General features: G+C 46.3%; 4 protein-coding genes across 4 annotated transcripts; 2 read left to right on the top strand and 2 right to left on the bottom strand.

The window, feature by feature from the left end:
• Positions 1-4,907: 4,907 nt before the first annotated feature.
• On the top strand, positions 4,908-8,791 carry GL218_07167 (28 kDa ribonucleoprotein, chloroplastic; the record flags this gene model as incomplete). The annotated part of the gene is made up of 5 exons (XM_033583912.1): positions 4,908-5,031; positions 5,105-6,052; positions 6,103-6,474; positions 7,912-8,278; positions 8,350-8,791. 5 exons carry the CDS (start codon positions 4,908-4,910, stop codon positions 8,789-8,791), a joined length of 2,253 nt encoding a protein of 750 aa, XP_033433208.1.
• Positions 8,792-9,796: 1,005 nt separating this feature from the next.
• Positions 9,797-11,805, top strand: GL218_07166 (Peroxisomal targeting signal receptor; the record flags this gene model as incomplete). Its single annotated transcript, XM_033583911.1, has 2 exons — positions 9,797-9,970; positions 10,033-11,805. 2 exons carry the CDS (start codon positions 9,797-9,799, stop codon positions 11,803-11,805), a joined length of 1,947 nt encoding a protein of 648 aa, XP_033433207.1.
• Positions 11,806-13,329: 1,524 nt separating this feature from the next.
• Positions 13,330-14,100, bottom strand: GL218_07165 (putative extracellular matrix protein; the record flags this gene model as incomplete). Its single annotated transcript, XM_033583910.1, has 3 exons — positions 13,330-13,454; positions 13,508-13,843; positions 13,902-14,100. The coding sequence occupies 3 exons, from the start codon at positions 14,098-14,100 to the stop codon at positions 13,330-13,332; spliced, it is 660 nt and encodes a 219-aa protein (XP_033433210.1).
• A 2,082-nt stretch (positions 14,101-16,182) lies between these two features.
• Positions 16,183-17,337, bottom strand: GL218_07164 (Histidine protein methyltransferase 1; the record flags this gene model as incomplete). The annotated part of the gene is made up of 2 exons (XM_033583909.1): positions 16,183-16,818; positions 16,879-17,337. The coding sequence occupies 2 exons, from the start codon at positions 17,335-17,337 to the stop codon at positions 16,183-16,185; spliced, it is 1,095 nt and encodes a 364-aa protein (XP_033433209.1).
• Between the last annotated feature and the right edge of the window lie 2,874 nt (positions 17,338-20,211).

The raw sequence follows: 20,211 nt of genomic DNA, 5'->3' as shown, positions 1-20,211 counted from the left end.
ATCGTGATTGAAGACCATCTTTGCCGTGTTTCTATCGTAGAGGGTTCAATCTTACGGCTAGAGAGATCGGAGAGCGAGGAGATGATAGGATTGCAAATGACTTGGACAATGTGGAACGCCATCAACCACGTGGGCATTTGCCTACGTACATTAGGCATTAGGTACATAAGGACCTTAGTTCGAATCTATACACCTATGTGTAGATGATACTTAACTTGTACACTGCATTAAACATGCATTATACTGTATAAAGCGGAGAAAAATGTCTTAGTAAAGCCCTCCGCCCCCCTATGTATACATCACACGTACGAAGCTGTCTCGAGTCGTACGAGTTTCTAAAGATCCAATTCGTCAACTGTAAAAAAGCTCTGGGTAAGGTTGGTAACATCTCACCCAAACTTTTGTATGCGGCGCGGATATTCTACATATGAGACAGGCATACCTCATGCCCTTCCTAGTGGTGACCCGGATACTGTGTCTGTTTACTAAAATTCTATATTACTCCCCCCCAAAATAATAACAATAAAACCCTCGCAGCACACCGGAAAGTGAGTTATGATAAATATCATCACACCGGCCTAATAACAAGCGGCAAGTCAAATTGCGTGTGTCCTCTCCGTATGTTTGTGTGCGACGCGTGTTGCGCATCCTTGGCCAAGCCCGTCCATAGGTCTCCTAGTCCCAAAGATGTAAGTAAGATGCAAGACGTCCATAAAAGGTAATAAAGGCCATTACCGTTATCTCCTCAACTTCGGTAGACGATGATGACTATAGCACTATATTTCGGATATGAGGAGACGGGGTGTAACACATATCCTGTATATGACCCCCTATGATTTGTCAAAGATGTGCGAGAATTACGTTTATCGACGAAGACCTCTCATTCTCATTATGTTGATCTGACTCAGATTGACTTGAGCTTTTCCGTCTATAGGTACGCAAGATGGATGACGCGGTTCAACGAAAAGGTCCTCGAGGCTATAGGTCATACACTATAGCCGAAGATGATAAATAAACGCCTAACTAAGTACCTACCCAAGTTAAACGTCGGCCCGGCTCCTTAGATTAGATGAGAAGGAAGCGCTGGTATACCCGAGACATCAGATTTAAGATTTAAGCCTTTTGCACATATGAAGTTGATGCGTCTAGCATCTTTACGCTTGGATACATCCCTTTGAGACGAAGCGCAACCTTCTAGCAAACAAGTTACACATTGTTAGAGTTATGTAGGATGCCGCCACCAATTTTTGGAATTGTGCTGTTAGGCATTTTTGTCATCGTATGTTGACTGGAACTAGCCCGTCTGTTCTACGCGATGATAAGGATAGTCAATAGTCAAAACGGCGGAAAAGCTAGGTTTGTACATAGCCAGATACCTATGTAGGTCTAGTAGCATAAGTTAGATCTCAAGTATAGAGGTACGGCGCGAGGACAGCGGCACGGAGATCTCTATGTACTACTAGGTATAGGTATGGAATGCCATGTTATGTATACATAGGTATGTAGAGCGGCCCCCGCGACTTAGACGATCAACCATAAAATCTTGACAGGTCCGTCGGAAAGCTATCCGCTGGGAACGCACCCCGCATAATCGATAGGATCCATTGCATAACACTCGCAGTATTGGGCTTAGCCTTTGGCCAAGCCAAGCTGCTGATTTGGGCATTTGTCGATACGCCCTCACGTGGCGGCGGGAGGATCGTAACCAGCCAAGCAGGCAAGGTATCGTATCGTAAGAAAGATCCAGTTATAAACCATACATCGTCATATAAACCTACTGCGGCGGATCCTACCGAGTTCAACAGCGCATACACTACATAGTTAAGCAGCCACATATATAAATCTTTAGGTGTAGGTGTTAGCTGCATTTCGGGACTTACTCCTTTTCAGGGACACCGACAGTAACGTACCCTTCCATGGTGCTTCGCATCCTAGGCTAATCTATGATCTCAATTCTACATACCTACATAATACCACTATACATACTTCGTATAGTAGTTCCTGGTTTCTATAGTCGTGGTAGCAGTAGCAAATAGTATAACTAGAGTCTTACCGGTCTTTGAGATATTTGCCACGTACAAAACAGTTCGCTCTGCTTTACATATTTAGGATATCATCGGCTTTAATATAAACTGTTGGGAAATAGTCGAATAAAGGTTATTGTGTACTTTGACTCATAAATGCCTGCTTTAGTACGATATGGCGAGTAAGTAAGTATAAAAAATATTGTTCTTAGTCCTTACTACTTGACGTTTTTGGATTGTGATACCCATGCCTTTCTTTTAAAGCCTTTTGTACGGATATGCTTTATATGCTTTGTATGGGAACCCTAACAAAAAGCCTCCCGTGTACGACATCGCAATCCATGTTATATTATTTACCAACAAGGCCGTTATCCGGTATTTGACTACAATCGGCTCTAGCACGAGCCATTTAACAATCCGTGCTTTAAACAGGGAGTTGACCTGGAACTCCTCTCTTAATGCCTTTCAGGGTCGCTCCGATTGCCTGAGCTCAACCGCACAGGCCAAAAACAGACCACCAGTTCCCTGGACTCGGGCGACAGAACCAAGCTTTGTTAAAACGCCTCGATTTGTTGAAACCATGTTGCTTCGTATCTTATGACGGGGGCAGTATATAATATATAGGTACCTAACATACCTAGAACCGAGTTTTCAAACCCCCCTTGCGTGTCAAAAAAAAAAAAAAAGAATTGAACTTTCTGACTTAACTCCAAAAAAAGAAAGAAGGAAAAAAAAGATAGCGTCATAGAATAAGATTCTCTCTATTTGCGGTTCGTGCCCAGAACTGGACTTTTGCAACTTTTGCTGCCGCTCGATCCTATCCAAAGTTGATCGTAGCATTATATAAGGCCTACCTAATCCGGAACCTTTCTTCGTCGATTTTAGTTGGGGTTAGGAGGTAGTACACTATACGCTACACGTTTGAGTACCTAACCTAACATTACTCTGCTCCCTCTGCGTGTTGATTGAGGTACATATATGCTGCATAGTACATCTTGTATGCGGAAGCCGCAAGCGTACATATCTGTTGGTACCTCTACATAGTATAAACGTGTTGCATCATGTACCTAGCCTATACATATAGGTATTCCGCTACGTCTGCATTGGTGTGGATGCCATATGGGATGGCGTATATAGTACAATAGTATCTACATAGGTAAGTGTATAGTTAACTTTAGTCACTTTCGACTGCGGCCACGGGGCGCTCCCATGTCGTACTCCACCATCCATGCACATGTGCATAGGCAATCCCTGCTCAACTTCCCTCACGTGTTCCCGGTACATGGCTAGCCACGAGGAAAAAGAAACGACGGGCGGCGCATTAGTGACACGCTAGCGTAGAATCTATAGCACAGCATGTACCCTATACTCTCGGTCGGGGTATCCTTCGCTAGCAATATTCCTGGAAATAGCCATGCGACAAATCCTTAGCCAGAGGGGCCCAGCTGCATCGTCTCATCGTCTAAACGCCATGGACAAACCTTCCTACATACCACGCTACACTAAGCGTACATACATCCGTCTGGTACATGCAAGTTCATACATCTGTCAGATATTTGGATATACTATCTATAACGTACATTGATGTGTGTGGCTTTGCTCGTGCTGCTTCTTATATGCAAGTTGACCCTACATCTCGAGACTTGAGATGTATCTGCATAGGGTAGGTATCTATATATGTACCTATCTCATACCTCTTACATTTATAGTACACGCTTACATACATACACTATATACATATGTGTAGACAACTTACATGGAGGTAGCGTGCTAAGTATGCATTAGGAAATACATAGGAATGGCCATCCTCTCGGCTCTTTTTTTTGACCTGCCATTTCTCTCTTGCAGTTCCTCCACAGCACAACACGCGCAGGGCCTCCCTCCTTCGATCCCAGCAAGGGGGGGATCCTCTTTTTTTTTCCCATCCTCCATTTTCATTTGGGCTTTCAATTCTCTGAGAAAGCGCTTCCCCCGTCCCCGTCCCTCCTCCTTCAAGAGGGAACTACCCCCCGTTACACGGCACTACCTAGGTACATAGGTACAATTGAAAGATACGTACATTATCTTTCTTTGTATGTACACTTTGTATGTACAAGAGCCCTTGTGCTGACGGGAACTACTCTACTCGAGCTGGGGGGGTTCTTTATCCTCTCTTTACTCTTGGGACATATTCATCCATAACTTGTCAAAATCTCCTCTTTACCTCTTTTTTACTAACTATATTCTTCCCAACCCTTAAGTTTAAACGCCCAATAGTCGTTTCTGATGCGCATCGTCATTTTGTGGTAGTGCTGTATTCGCGTGCCGGGACCAACGACACGTTCCTGACGCTTCCTGACCTGTCGTTCTACATAGTTCCCTGTCGGCTTTACTTATCATTACTTGTTACTACTACTCGCTACTATATTTTACTTCTTTTAACTACCATTAACTACTACTACTACTACTACTACTTCTACTAGCTAGTTTCTTTCCCGCTTTCCGACTTCCGCTCTCTGCTTTTTCTTCTCTTCTCTTTCTCATCAAAGCATCAAGCATCAAGTCACAAGCTCGAGCTCGAGCTTTTATCGGACTAGTTGCGCTTAATTACGATTGGTTATTTAGCGTCAATGCTGATCAGACCCCGTTCACCAATGTAAACCGATGTCGAGCGCTGCCGCGTCCCAAGTCTATCCGTCCGTCTGTTAATTTAGTTCGGGCGACTTTAGTCTAAAATTCCAACTTATACCGCGACGTCGCACCCGCACGTCTTTGCGTCCTCATTAGGTGGCCCTAATGATCACCACTTACTAAACATCCCATTAAACCTACCCACTTAGCCCCTCGACAGTTGTTTTACCTTCTTCTCTCCCTTCATAGATATCCAATTCGAACTTCGCGAGCATGGCGGCAGATCAGTCTCGACCTGTGTCGCAGAAAATCCCAGCCGGGTTGGCTACAGTATTGAATGCCCCCGAGGATAATCGCGACTCAGCCTATTATTCAAGCACAGATGCGTCTAGCAAGCGTATGTAATTACTATACTATACCTCGAGCTGAAAGTTGAGTATCAGCATTGCTAATTACTAGGGTCCCTATAGATACTTCTGTGGTCTCGGGCATAGGTATCAATGTATATCACTCCGTCCATGACAAGACTCCTTCTCCGACCACCACGAACCTAGTCCCACAGCCAATAATAACTCCCGCGAGTAACATGAGCGTGGCGTCGATGGTGTCGCCGACGACACCAGGTAGTGGGCGCTTTGATCGGCCGCAGTCTTTCGATTCTATACCCGGTAGCATGTCTTTAGGTGCAGCAAGTGTCGGGCCGGATTCACGACGGGAAAGTGTTGATAGCAGAATTAACCAGGGGTTCGGCGATTTGAGATTGGGTGGTTCTCCTTACGCGAGTCAGAATCACTCTACGACTTCGTTTCATGGAAGTATGGTGCAGCAACGCAACTCCCGCGCGGGAATGGAGCATCTCGCGGTGCACAGGATATCTAATGGATACCAGCCCAATGTCGAACGCACACCTAACGATCAACATCTAAAAACAACTAAAACCGCACCGGCTATCACTGGTCCTGCCACAAGCACGATTGCTAGGGCAGCGGAACCAACGAAAGGCCAAGCTTGGGCATTTCCTGAGGAGGAGATTCAGCGCATGCCCTCTACGGTTGGTAACCATACATTTTTCGATTCCAGGAGGAGTAGTATTTCGGAATCGATTGCGAGTAGCCAATTTACGACCGAGTCACGGTTACCACCTGGGCAGCGCCGCCTGGACGATGGTATAGCCCCGGATTTCCAAACTATTCACCACCACACGCTTCAACACAAGCAACTCTCAGATCTTCATAGTGAAGAGTCTAGCCCGCACAGTGGCAATCAACCGTATAGTCGAACACCTGAGCTTCGGGAAAGTCACAAGCTAGCGGAACGGAAGCGGAGAACAGAGATGAAGGAATTGTTTGATCAACTTCGCGATTTGATGCCACAGGAACGAGGGTCGAAAGCATCCAAGTGGGAGATTCTAACGAAAGGTATGCCGCTATACAATTAAGAATTGATGCACATGCTAACTATTATTTAGCTATTGCCGAGCATCAGAAACAGGGCGAGGCTCTTAAGAGTATTACAAATCATTGCCAAACCGCTATGCAAGAAGCGGAAATGTTACGCCGTGAAATTGATAGGTTGCGCATGGAGAACGCGCAGCTTCGAGGAAGTATTCCAATACCACCAGGCCAAGGCCCGCCAAATACTGCAATGCCCTCACAGCCGTCTGCAGATCCCTACGGTCAGGACCTGTACGGCAGAGCCCCCCGCCCGGAGCTACCACCCTTACGAGCCTTGAGCAACAACATTCCTAACAATCCAGATTCCATGACAGGTGTCCAATATGATTCGCAAAGGCCACCTAATGGATATCGCCAAGATTCTCACCACCAAGATCCTCGCCAAGGTCGGTTCCAATAGCCGTAACTACTATCATTCATATTTCCTTTTGTTATTGTAAACATATCATATTGGGGAGCGGCAGCTATCAAAACTAGACTTGCAGCGCTTTTCATCGATACCCCGTATAAGCAAACGGCTATTCCCCGCCGATGAGCACCTCGGAACTTAAGGCGCGGATGAACTTGATACAGAGGATATCATATCGGAATAAGGATACTGCCTAGTTTTGCTATTTTGGCGTTGGTGGAACTGAGGCGGGTGGCTATTGGATCCCTTCAGACTCGCCGATGATATCAAGGTGTGGATTGATGCTAGTCATTCCTTATCTAATCACCTTGACCCTTAAATTGCTAGCCTTGAGGGATACTCTGCTTTCCACCTATAGAAAAGGGGGAAAAGTGCGGAATTTTATTTTCAAGCAGCGGACGGACGACCCGGCTGCAGATATCGACGATTAGCCGGTGCTTACTCGAGTGCCGGCCTTCGAGATATCATTCACGGTTTCACCGTTGCTCACGTTGAGCCTATTGGAGTGTATATACACATATACCCGCCGTTCTGTTGCTCGGCTAATTTTATGTTACGGATTTAAGGTGTTTAAATTCACGATTGGTGAATAGGTAGCTATGAGGATATATTTGGGTTGGGAATGGAGGGAAATAGTAGGAGAGGCTAAAAAAAAGGCTTTGGGGTTGTGGTGGGAGTTAGAATGGCGTGTAACGATCCTTTGAAACTGGGATCAACCTACCCAAGCAACACGGGTCAAATAGACCGTAGTTCAGACGGCGAAGATATGATAAAGCCTCATGTCTAAGATTTTATATCGGTCTTGAAATGAGTTTGATGGTATAATAACTGGCAGCTTATAACTCGTGTTTCTAGAACAGGCTTGCCTTTGTTATGATAGCCTAAGGCGACCCACGCTTAAGAAAGTCGACTTGTAATAGAATGAATATTACAAGTAGGTGGATTCGATTATACATGCAAGATTGAATCGGATCGCTTGCATTAATATTCAGCTTCAAGTTGAAATATTTGGATATAACTATCAATACTTTCAGTACCTAGGTACCTAGGTACTTGATTAAAGAAGATTATTTGGGTACTAGGGTACCTGACTAAGGCATTCAATTGTAGTGGCGTGCTCTAAAAGTTATGTGGATTCGGATAAGCAGATAAGGTACACACACTATGTGGGCATTCCCTTAGTGGAGCGAAATTTTTTTTCTTCAACAATTCAAAAGTTCTTTTAGAGGGTAACTTACAAGTTGAAATATTCCCTTACATCTTATAACTTCACATCTAAATTGTTCAGAGGGGTATTTCTTTGTTTCAAAGAATTCTATTTCTAAAATGTATGAACCTGGCCCTTTTTTATTAGAAACAAGAGATCAATTAGAGCTAACTGTTTGATTTAATAGGCATTCTCTTCGACGCGCAGCTGCTAGAGCAGCATGCTCTTCAACCTTTGCCGTCGCTGCCCCGCGCCAGCAGATTGCTTCTTTTGCCATGCAGATCTGCAAGGCGAATGCGCAGCCGGCTACTCTCATGCCTCTAGCTCGTTATTTCTCCCAGACATCGCGGGTGGCCCAAGATGAGAGTGAGCGGGCTGCTGTAGAAGAGGCTATCGAATCTGCTGGACAGACCGGGTCTACGGCCAACCAGGATCCAGAGGACCTTTCCAATAAGATCTTCGTCAGGAACCTTCCCTACGAGGCTACTGATGATCTTGTTAAGGAGGCGTTTGATAAGTATGGAGATATCGTAGATATCCGCATAGGCCGTGACCCCTCAGGCGCCAGTAAAGGGTACGTGGATGCATTGATTTATACAGTTCTTACCCTCCGATTATCGATTGTGTGTGTTAATAGGGTTTTAGCTACGGTTTCATTACCTTCTCAAACTCGGAGTCAGCAAGCCGCGCCATTGAGGAAGCAGACAACTCGTTTTGGCAGGGTCGTCGCCTCTTTGTTCAGCCCAGAACATCGCCTTCTGGTCCGCGAACTACAACAAAGATTCCGGAACAACCGACGTCGTCGCTATACATCGGTAACATCCCATACGAAACGTCCGATGCCGATCTGAACAACATCTTCCGGGATCTGGAAAATGTTGTTAATGTGCGCGTAGCCGTGGACCGCAACACTGGCTGGCCTCGCGGCTTCGCCCACGCTGATTTCAAGGACCTTGAGAGCGCACAAGCGGCATACGATAAGCTCCTGAACTTTAAGCTAGGAGAGCGAACTCTGCGCATTGACTACGCGAGCAGTCCGAAAACCGATCGACCTCGATCTACCCGAAACCGAGACCCGCGCAACTAGGCGGGTTTCAACAGGTGCGATGATTTTGCCTTGGGATTGATGGCTATCTTATATTCCAGAAGGCACTTGGTTGGACGATGGGTTATGTGACATGTGACCAGGAAGGTATCATGACAGATGAATCATGAGAGGTTCGAGGCGACATGGATCAGGCCTTACTAGCAGCTATTCATCAATTGAATGGAAAGCTATTGTATGTAACAACACAAAGTTCAACTTCTTTTAAGAAGAATTGCCTCTATCAAATATTGGTAGTTAGCACGAAACCGGGGTTTCATAGGAAAATGAATGTAAAACTTCTCTCTCTAATATTTGTTTACTTTATGTGAAATTGTAAATGTAACATGTTGTAGGTATTTTGCAACTCTCAATGAAGCTTTTCATGAAGTTAGCAGTATACTGTTTTTTTTTGCACGGGCCACTTATCACGCTAGGCTATTGTACAGTCAAATGGAAGGTTACCACGAAGCTTTTGGTGGGGCAAATCATTGACCTCGGCGGATGCCGTAGGTATTTGTAGGTGCAGGTGGCTGGCCTCTGGCTTTCCTCGGCATCTTGGGCCATTTAGGTACCATAATAAGGTAGGTACGCTACCGTTAGTGAGGTCACCTCGTTGTCAAACTGGCTTTGTAATAAAGTTTTACGATAAACCATTTCGCCCAAGTTCACCCATCTTTCATCTCTATGTGAATTAGGTATTCTTTCCTTTTCAAACTTCAATTTTAAAAAAAAATTAAATCATCTGGGTTAGGTGATCATCTATACTTTTTCCCTACTTCATATGATAAATCCCTAACCTAAGGTAGTGCACTAAGTTCCGCCAACACCTCCCGACATTGACTTGATTGTAGTAATCAGCATTGTTTACATCTTCTAAACCTTCCATTACTATCGCCCATTACTAAGGAGCTATCTATAGTACCCAAAAGTTCGGCGCATAGTTCCATCTGCAAATTCAATCCGTCAGATTGTACATAAATCCCCTTCCGACTTCCGATTTCCGACATGTCTTTCCTCGGTGGCGGGCCTGAGTGCTCCACGGCGGGCAACCCTCTCAGCCAGTTTGCAAAACATACTCAGGAAGACAACAGTCTGCAAAGAGATCGTATTAGAAATGGAACTCCTCAGGGTGGCATGGGCGGCTTTCGTAGTGCCGCACAACATGGTCCACAAGATGAGGTATGAATGCTGATCAATAGCTACCTACCACGAATGCACAAACTAATAGTACATATCCATAGATGATGAACGGCTTTCTGCAGCAGAATGGCCGGCTACCCGACATGCCGCTTGAGGGCATGAATCAGATACGATTAGATCACCCCGCACACGGTGTTCATCTACGAGCGAACTCGACTTCACCAGCATGGGCGAACGAATTCCAGCAGAACCCACAGGCAGCGATGGAATCCGCGTTCAAGGTCCCCCAGGGCACACAGTTCAGCCCCGAAGATTATGCCAAGTTTCAACAGATGACAAGTCAAGCGAATTCATCTCGAGCGAGTCCCATGCCTTCAGCCATGCAGTATCAAAACCCAATGATGGGAATGGGATCGATGAACGGCATGAATATGGGGATGGGCTACGGCATGAGTGGCATGCCCATGTACCGTCCTATGCCACAGCAACAGTTCTCGCCAGAATCGATTCAAGATAAGGGGAAAGGAAAGGAAAAGGTGGTAGAACTAGACGATCAACAATGGGAGGAGCAATTCAAGCAACTCGAGCTACAGGAGAAGGATGTTAAGGAAAAAGATGAGGCCGCCGCCCTTGAGCCCGAGCTCAACAAGCTAGACGAGCAGATCCTAGAGTCGGAAACGAACGAATTTGGAGACTTCGAGTCTATCTGGAGAGGCATCCGAGCAGAGGAGGCCGCCGCTAAGGAAGCTATCAACGAGGAAGAGTGGGTTGAGCAGTTAGGGGATCCTGACTGGGCCGATCGCTTTGGAGACTGGGGTATGCCCGGTGCCAATAGCAGGTTAATGGGTGACCCTGAAATAGAGAACTATCTCTTCGAAGAGGAGAATCTATTTAAGGACACCGCAAACCCATTTGAGGAGGGTATGCGAATCGTCGACGAGGGCGGCAATCTTTCATTAGCCTCTCTAGCTTTTGAGGCTGCTGTTCAAAAAGACCCGAAACACGTGGATGCGTGGGTCCAGCTCGGTATGGCTCAGGCGCAAAACGAGAAGGAGACGGCAGCTATTCGGGCATTAGAGCAAGCCAAGAACCTCGACCCGAATAATGCACCCGCACTCATGACCCTAGCGGTTTCCTATACGAACGAAGGCTATGATAGCATAGCTTACCGAACCCTAGAGCGATGGCTATCCACCAGATACCCTTCCGTCATCTCACCTGGCGACCTCTCCTCCGCGGCCGATATAGGTTTCACAGAACGCCAGCAGCTTCACGACCGGGTTACGCAACTCTTCATCAAGGCCGCACGGCTCAGCCCAGACGGCGAGCACATGGATCCGGATGTGCAAGTAGGTCTAGGCGTGCTATTCTACGGTGCTGAAGAGTACGACAAAGCCGTGGACTGCTTTTCGGCGGCGTTGGCGTCATCCGAGCTTGGGGCGTCTAACCGGCAAAACCAGGTGCACTTGTTGTGGAACCGTCTAGGAGCAACGCTGGCTAATAGCGGCAAGAGCGAGGACGCGATCGCGGCGTACGAGAAAGCCTTAACGCTGAAACCTAACTTCGTGCGCGCGCGGTACAACCTCGGTGTCAGCTGCATCAACATGGGGTGCCACGCCGAGGCCGCGGGCCACTTGCTGGCCGCGCTCAGCATGCACAAGACGGTGGAGAAGGAGGGCCGAGAAAAGGCCCGCGAACTCTTAGGCGGCGGTGTCAGCGACGCTCAGCTCGACGCAATGACCACCCAGAACCGGAGTACGAACTTGTACGACACTCTGCGCCGCGTCTTCACGCAGATGGGCCGCAGGGATCTTGCCGAGAAAGTTTTACCTGGTGTCGACCCCGAGTCGTTCCGTGGCGAGATCGACTTTTAAAGAGGCTATTTACGGTAGTAGGGGTTGTAGGCCGATAAATTTCGAGAATGAGGGGGCGAAATATGGTATAATGAAAAGTGAAGGAAAAGGGGGTTAGCGGTAGGGATAACGAAGTTGCATGACCTCGCGCGTTTTAAATGCTAGGAAACGCCAGCGTATTTTATATCGACGCCAAGGCCAGAATAGTTGACTGAGAAGGTTGTTGAGGTTTAGATGACCAGCCACCTACCAGACTATAGGATCTAATATGTGCCAAGTGTGGATTTACATCAGAAGACATTCGCTCTCGACGGGGTGTCTATTGCAAGCGTGTTGAAAACAGGATAGGGTAGGAATTTAGTATTAGTATATATGTGTTAAGCTCGTGGATTTTATAGGAATGACTGCCTAGGTTAAGTTATAGTTACTATCTATCGAGGCTTTTCAAAGACTTTTGTGTTCGCATTGGTGACGGTCTTACATGTCGAGGAACGGCGAGTTGATTATGTAGTTACATGCCTTTTTCTTATTAGTCATTCAGAATATTGACCTCATAAGTACGCCAAAACCCCCATTCCGGATATCAACAATGCATTTATTCTTACTGGACTAGTTTAACAATCAGTTGGGGGGTTGTTCTAGAAGAAGCTCATGTACCTATATAATTATCCTCTCCTAGAAATTTAAAGACAGTTTCATAAGAATGTCTCACACATTAGCTCCCCACTCATTCTAGAAGTGTGTTTATATACATCGTAAGATTAATATTTTGTTGGAACGTACACATGTCGTCTTCTTGAGCTAGCTAATCGTACTACGATCTACGTTACCCGGCAGATATGCTAGGAAAAGAAGAGCATGTGATACCAGTTGATGTCTCCATCTAATTACACACAAAGGATATACGTTCCAGTCCAAACAAGAATAAACCTAGGCACCACGACCATATACAAAGTACATCATAGATACAACATAGTAGCTGACTACGACGTTGACCGGGCTAGAAATTAACAAAGGGACGAAAAGACGTCCCTGTTGCCCTAAAACCAATGTATACTCACGTCGTTGGAAGTAACGCCCGAGTTTGAAACATAAACTTTAAGACATCATAATTACCTCGCATGCTTATTCTTCTATTGGGCCATGCGAGATCCCGCACCGAAGTCTTAGATCAGGTATGTAAGTGGAGAAGGATAGCCTTGGCAGACGTGTCTTTGACCTTAGTTTAACTGAACGATCTGAATTTCATTTAATACTAGCAGATGGATATTATCACGACTATGCGAAGGAGAGTACCTGTCGCTGAGAAGATTATACATTGATCTGGGATACTATACGTATACAACGGAAGTAGTCCCAAAACGCTTCATACGTCGAAATCCCTTTAATAGCAACAGCTCTTAAATCATATGTTCCCTTCCATTAAGCCTCAACTACCAGTATATGGCATTGTATGGGAGGCGAAAAGCGTATTTGTACAACGAAAACCCCCGGACCGGGAGAACCACGTTACTCTTGTTGAGTAGCGCGAGTTATATCATGCGCTTACACGAAAAGCGCACCAACTGCGAGAAGCATCGGGGCCACAAACGGAGCCACCGTCTGAGCGGCATTCGTGTTGGGCACGGCTGTCTCGGAGGTAGCAGACGAGGTCTTGGCAGCGGAAGAAGCTACAACTTGTTAGCTTACCAAATCTAATAGGGACATATTATGTTTGACTTACTGGAACTAGCATGTGTGCTAGACGAGGTGATAGAACCACTGCTGGTGCTGGTAGTGAAGCTGGAAGACCCAGACGACGTGCTAGAACTAGTAGGAGTCGAAGAAGTCTCACTGCTAGTGACGGTGGCGCTGCTAGAGGTAACAGTCGACGAGACAGCCGAGGACGTGCTAGTCTGCGAGGCTGTGGTGCTGACTGAACTGCTGCTAGCAGAGCCGCCGGAAATCTCAAACTGCTGGCTGTAGTTCACCTCGGTGCCGTCATTGATCTCGAGGGCGTAGGTGCCAGAAGGCAACGAGGAAGAAGGGACCCAAGTGTAACTCTCTCCAGTCTGGCCAGCTGTGTATCGTTAGCAATGGGTTCGGTGAGTGAGCTATCAAGTTTTTGTAAGACTTACAGGTGATCTCCGAGACGGTCTTGAGGTTGTCAGAGGGGCCATCCTTCAAGGTGAGAGAAACGGGGCCAGCAGCATCAGACCAGGTAACCTCGAAAGGCTTGCCAGCCTCGATGCCGTTGAAGTTGGTGTTAGTGATGGCGACCGCACTAACCCAGGCCGGGAGGGCGGCAAGGACGGTAGTGATGAAAGAGACCTTCATTTTGGCTCGTGGTAGGAAGTATTAAAGTATTTAAAGAGTGACGATATGATCTGTAGAAGGACGAGAACAAGATTAGCAGAGCTCCCACGTAACTGATGTTATCCGTAGAGACGTTAGATGATTTTTAAGTGGTTCAAGTCCCATAAACCGTAACCTTCCACTTGCCGATTGGGATCTTAAAAGATCGTTGCGACGTAGCGGGCCAACAGAGGTAGAAGTGGGTTGATTATCTGAGACTTCTCTCGCGGTTTATATAACATAAAACAAATCGCAAACTTACCGATGTTGTTGGAATTAGAAGATTGTACGCGAAAAGGTGACAAGAGAATGGGATTTGGATAATGAGCGTGTAAAGGTTGAAAAAGGAATGGAAGCTCAGGTGAGCAGTTGGCGCGAAGGAGAAAAGAGAAGGTTCTTGCCCAACTTGTGTGCGCCAACAGGCCAGGGAAAGTGCAAGGCCACGTCCCCGGGGAAATTGGCAATCGCAAAATACAAGATTGACTTGCGATAGCACACCAACTTTAGCAGCCAGGAACGGCTAAAATTCCATTTGACTAATCCCAATTTAGTTTAATCATGACAAACTTGCCTAGAAATATGCAATTAGGCAACCTTTCCAATCTTCACCAAGCCATGTGCCTTTCCTTTTCGAGAAAAGAGCTAATCTTGGTCGGGTGTTGCGTAGTATTATAGATCAATTCCAGCCAATTATCTCCGCCAACTAAGCCTAGGACTTTACGTAGACCCTGTCTGGGCCATTACTGCGGTTGCCCCAAATATTTGCCCTATTGCATCTTCACCTAGTACATATTTGAACCTGATCAGGTCTAGAAGACTTTCTTTCCAAGATTCTCTCATCCAACTTGAGGCATGACGAATATAATTACTTGTGCCGATTACATACCTAAGTCAACTCGAATTATATAAACACATGCAGTAAAAATGCTGCGTGTGCCAAGATTAGAGCATGACGTGCAGCCTTGGACACACAACCAGGGGCTTGTACGCTATTATGCGCCTATAAAAAATGTCATATGATTTCATTTAGCAGTGCTTACCAGCTTAGTATGTACTACCAGTCTTCTAAGATACTTTTTTAGAGCCTCTTTAGCTCATCAGAGTAGCTACATCTACATATGTAGGAAGGGCATTAAACATTACACATATCCCTTAACTCGTTATATTTAGGTTTCAAGCAGGAGTCTGCAAACATTGTCTATCCGACGAGGTCTGCTGATAAGGGGAAACTGCAGGCATTGAACAATGAAAATACAAAGTCCGGTTCGCGGCAGGATCTCGACCCGTGCAGCCGTGTAACCTAAAGCAGACGTGTGGGGCCGCGCAATCTCGCCAAATCCACGCTACATGTGTCTAGGCTGTCAGTCTTAGGTGATTAGTTCCTGCATTAAAGATCTAATTGGATCTAAATAACAGGGGCTCTCCCAGTCAGAGCCCTCCTTGCAGCTTCCCCAGGTATGCAATTTAGGGGGTTCTCCGTAACCATAACCCACCATAACCCACCACTCCCGAATCTGTAAATGACCTCAACATGCGTAGCATGATTTTTCTACAAGTCTGACGATTGAGACAAGGCTCAACTAAAACCTAATCAATAATATCCTGGGAGATTGTCTACACAAGATGTTTCATTTTTGGTGTATTGCCTTTCAGGAGACAACATGTTGTTGGCTACTTTGCCCTCCTTGATCATCCAGATATGACAAGAACAAGATGGTGCCTTACTAGTGCCGGCATTTGCATTGAAGATCATCTCAGTTCTAGGTTTGCTACCCACTTGCTGTGATCCCAGCAAGCAAAATCAGAAGATCGAGAAGTTGAAACATGATACCAGCCCTTATCCATTGACTCAACTATAAGGTTGCGGCTATGGAAGTCGATTCATGCATTAACCTCGATGGATAATTTCTAATGAGGAAACTGCAGTTTTGTGGTCCCAAGATACACTCTGGGTAGTCGAGCTAGGCGACTCGGATTAGAACTCAGATCTGACCCTTCCTAACGCTACAGTCTGTTGCTTTCACAGATTTATTCGGGGCCTTGAATAGCTATATACTTGATGTTTTAGGGAAGGCTACAACGAACAACACCGCGACGGACGCCTTCCGTCTCTTCTCGGAGCTCTTCAACGTTGACACCCATCTCTCGGGTCTTGGTGACGAAGTCGTCTAACGAGCCGCCCACACCGAAGTAAAGCTTCTTGGCACCAACTAGTGCTTCGGCGGTATTACCCTGCGCCTTCTCCTCTTTGAGTAAAGAGAATATAGTCTGCGTAAATGCACTGAGAGCAAAAGGGGAATAAATGGTCTCTGCGCCAAGTATAATTGTTCGCTGACCGGATTTGTCCCCTATTTTGGAAGTTTTATCGGAGTTCAAGAGATCAATAAACTCGGTAGACCAGGCGCCGGAAAAGAAAGAAAGAGAGATGTTGCGGGCCGTAAGGAATTCATCGAAGGCTTTGAGAACTTCTGGTGTCAGTTCTAGCTCCCCTTCTGATGAGAATGAATTTTCTAGCAGGGGCGAATCTGCTCGTTGATGAAGAGCCCAGCTTAAGACAAAGTTCGGCAGTGTTACGAGCTGTAGGACAGTTGGATTATAGTCGGCCAAGACTATGGAGAAAGCAGAGTTCTTCTCGGGAGCTCGAAGACTAAGGCTCCATTGGAAGAGCGCCAATGAGGGGAGAGCCGTGCCGCAACCGAGCTAGAAATGTCCAGTTGGTTATTTCTGCAGTATTTGTCGCTTACGACCGAGAAGACTTACCTCGATCAGCCTCGGGACCGTGTCCATGTCAGAAAGGAAGGATTTTGACAGCGAGAGGACCTTGACGAGATCCACACTGCTCTCCCAGGATTTAAATCCACCTTCGTAGACTCCGGTCTTCACATCATGATTGCCCAGTCCGGGCTCGGTATCACCTCCGTTATCTTCGGCCATAAGCTGGACTCGGACATCCCATAGCTCTCGGCGCGGGAGCTGAATATTCCCAGCACCGTCTAGATCGATATCCAAGATGCCATAAGCAATTTTTGACGGTAGCTGAGAAAGCATCTGGTGTAAGTCATGACTGGTGGGAGGGAGTAAAGGTTTTCCTGGCACGGGAAATGCGCTAGCCGACGCCTGCGGCTGCGCAGATGCGCTGACCTGTGGGCCTGCAGAGTTTGACTCTCCGTCATCCTCTATATCATCACCAGAAAATCCAAAAGAAAACTGTCCAGACATATCGAGATGGTACACGAGTTGGTTAAATCTCAGCCTCCTTATCATATATCTGATACTGTAGAGTGAGGCGAGTGGACGCTATCTAAGGTTTGAATATGTACAATTAAAAGTGCGTTTTTAGACCCTTGAAAACGAAATACAGGTAGGTGGATATGTACATGTACAATGCGTGCGATTAATTAGGGTACGGTACCTCTTGGGGCTGCTTGGCTAGATTTGGTGTACCTATAGGTACCTAAAGCTGGATAATGCGGGGATCTACAAACAGATCAAAACTCAATTTGAATCTTTTATGGTAATTCCGAGCTTATACTAGGTAGAGGTACCTTCACATTCTGAGCCGTATGTACGAATACTTTATGTATTATTTATTATGAGGTATCGTTTCTTACGTCAATATTTTTACACATATAGCTTTAAGCTCATCCTGATCATTGGTCAAACAACACAAACGGTCAACATCTCACACTAGATCACATCTTCTGCATTGCACATGTACCTCATATGCAGGTATGCATTCAAAAATTAGATTCTTCCAGGGACCTTGCTCCTTCAAACTTCCCATTGTGCTCGGCTGCTTCGGGGTATAGTTTGGTATTGGTAGATGCACGCCTCAGTGGGACAAATGTCTATCATTCCAAGTACAGTGCAGCACGGTTATGGGACACAGTTATAAGAACGTGGAAGCCCCTCCATGAACAATGGGCGATTGGCTGAAATACGATACCAACGTCCAGCCCCATTCATGATAATCATGATAACCATGATAACCAAGCAAGACGACCTATCAGGCAACTCTTCATTGGCTTCCTAGTTAAAGAACTTGGCATGTCGATGCTAGGGTTGCTTTCAATTCGTCTTATTTCGTCTCGACTATCGTGGCGAACCAGCTCCGTTACAATGGACTGCTTTATCATTCGTATCCCGGCAGGGGGGATGGCTGTAAATAAATATATGACAGCCCGAGTTAGAGACGCAAACATGAGCCATATACGCAATGTGATGAGTCGAGGGGGGCAACAAATAGATTGCATTTTGAACGGATAGCAGGCAGGCTGCTTTCCTAACATAGGAAACAACGAAAATAAAGCTTCCTTCTCTGGTGGTAGGCTGGGATACGCGGCTCCCTGTTACTCAATTTATTTGCCATTTCTAGAACTACAAGGTCTAGGTATAAGCTTTGGTTGGTCCTCCTACTAGTATCCGCTTTCAGCTAAGCCTTCCATCACGCCAAGGGTACTGGATAATACGATCTTGCCTCTACTAGTTGGTTTTAACCAAGGTTCAAGTTCAAGTATAAAGCTTGTGTGTCCTTAGACACGAGAATATGAGAGATATTACGAAACTACAGCGTCGGATTTCTCATATTCTTACCATCCCAAGCAGCATGACACGCCATAAAACCAACCGCAAAGATCCTCATGTGCCAGACCATGGTGAGAAGAGTATAAGCAGCACCAATGCTCCTGAGATCGTATCAAGGCCACCTTACACAATCCGAGAAGCACCCCTCGGAACCACCAAACATGTCAGGATCGTAGGTATAGGTGCGGGGGCCAGTGGCATAAATATGATACGGACCCTTAGGAGAAACATAGCCAACTACGAATTCGTCATCTACGAAAAGAACGAGAAAGTTGGGGGGACTTGGTTCGAGAATCGTTATCCGGGATGTAAATGTGACGTACCAAGTCATAACTATCAGTTCTCATGGCGCCCAAATCCCGAATGGTCTAATTTCTTCGCACCTGCTAAAGAGATCGAGCAATATCTAGACCGGATATGCGAAGAAGAAGGTATGTCAGACGTGATCAAGACTCGACACAAGGTCGTAGGTGCTTGGTGGAACGAAGACCGCGGGCTTTGGGACCTAAGCGTCGTAGACCTTGAGACCGGCCAGGAGTTTAGAGATAACGCCAACTTCCTCATTAATGCATCAGGCATACTAAAGTAAGATAGACCATCGACCATAGGGCACACCACCTGCGTAGAACGCACTACTAATCAAGATACTCCAGTAACTGGAGATGGCCAGACATTCCGGGGATAAATAACTTCAAGGGGAATTTAATACATACTGCCAGCTGGCCTAAAGATTTCGACTATACCAACAAGGCTGTTGCTTTGATTGGGAATGGCTCGTCGGGTATCCAGTTGCTACCTACAATCCAGCCAGGTCAGTCGACCCCTATTTTTCTCAGTACAATATAAATTGACCTCCAGTAGGTGTCAAGAAGCTATACCATTTCGTCCGTACTCCGACATGGATCATCCCCCCACGAATAATGTCGATGAAGGTGATGGGAGGGCCTGCTAAGGACATCCTTGGCGAGATAGAGCTTGACGAGAAGGAGAACTTTACGCAACGACAAATCGAGAAGTTCAAGTCGGATCCTGCCTTTTACCGTAAATTCATCAAGACAATCGAGAAAGATAGCAACGGCGCATTCGCACTCGTAAGGACATGCCTACTTCCGGTTCCTCGATAACATTATCATTGACATTTTCATATGCAGGTCGTGAACGGTAGCCCAGTACAGAAGTTTGCAACAAGTAAGGTTGTCGAGTATATGAAGGCAGCGCTAGGGGGCGACGAGAAGCTCTGCAAGGCCCTCATCCCCCAATTTCCTCTGGGGTGCCGCAGAATCACGCCAGCACCGGGGTATTTAGAAGCTCTCAGTGCCCCGAATGTAGAAGTCATCACGGAAGGGATCGCAGCAATTGTGCCGGAAGGCATTCAACTCGAGTCGGGAGAAGTAGTCAAGTTAGATGCCATAATTTGCGCCACAGGCTTCGATACTTCCTTCGTTCCACGGTTCCCCATCGTTGGCAGACATGGTAACGTCCAGGACGCGATGAAGACAGAGACACCGA

This window comes from Daldinia childiae (assembly GCF_008694065.1).
Source record: "Daldinia childiae strain JS-1345 chromosome Unknown Scaffold8, whole genome shotgun sequence".
Lineage (NCBI taxonomy): Eukaryota > Fungi > Ascomycota > Sordariomycetes > Xylariales > Hypoxylaceae > Daldinia > Daldinia childiae.
This window is presented reverse-complemented; position numbering and strand designations above follow the sequence as displayed.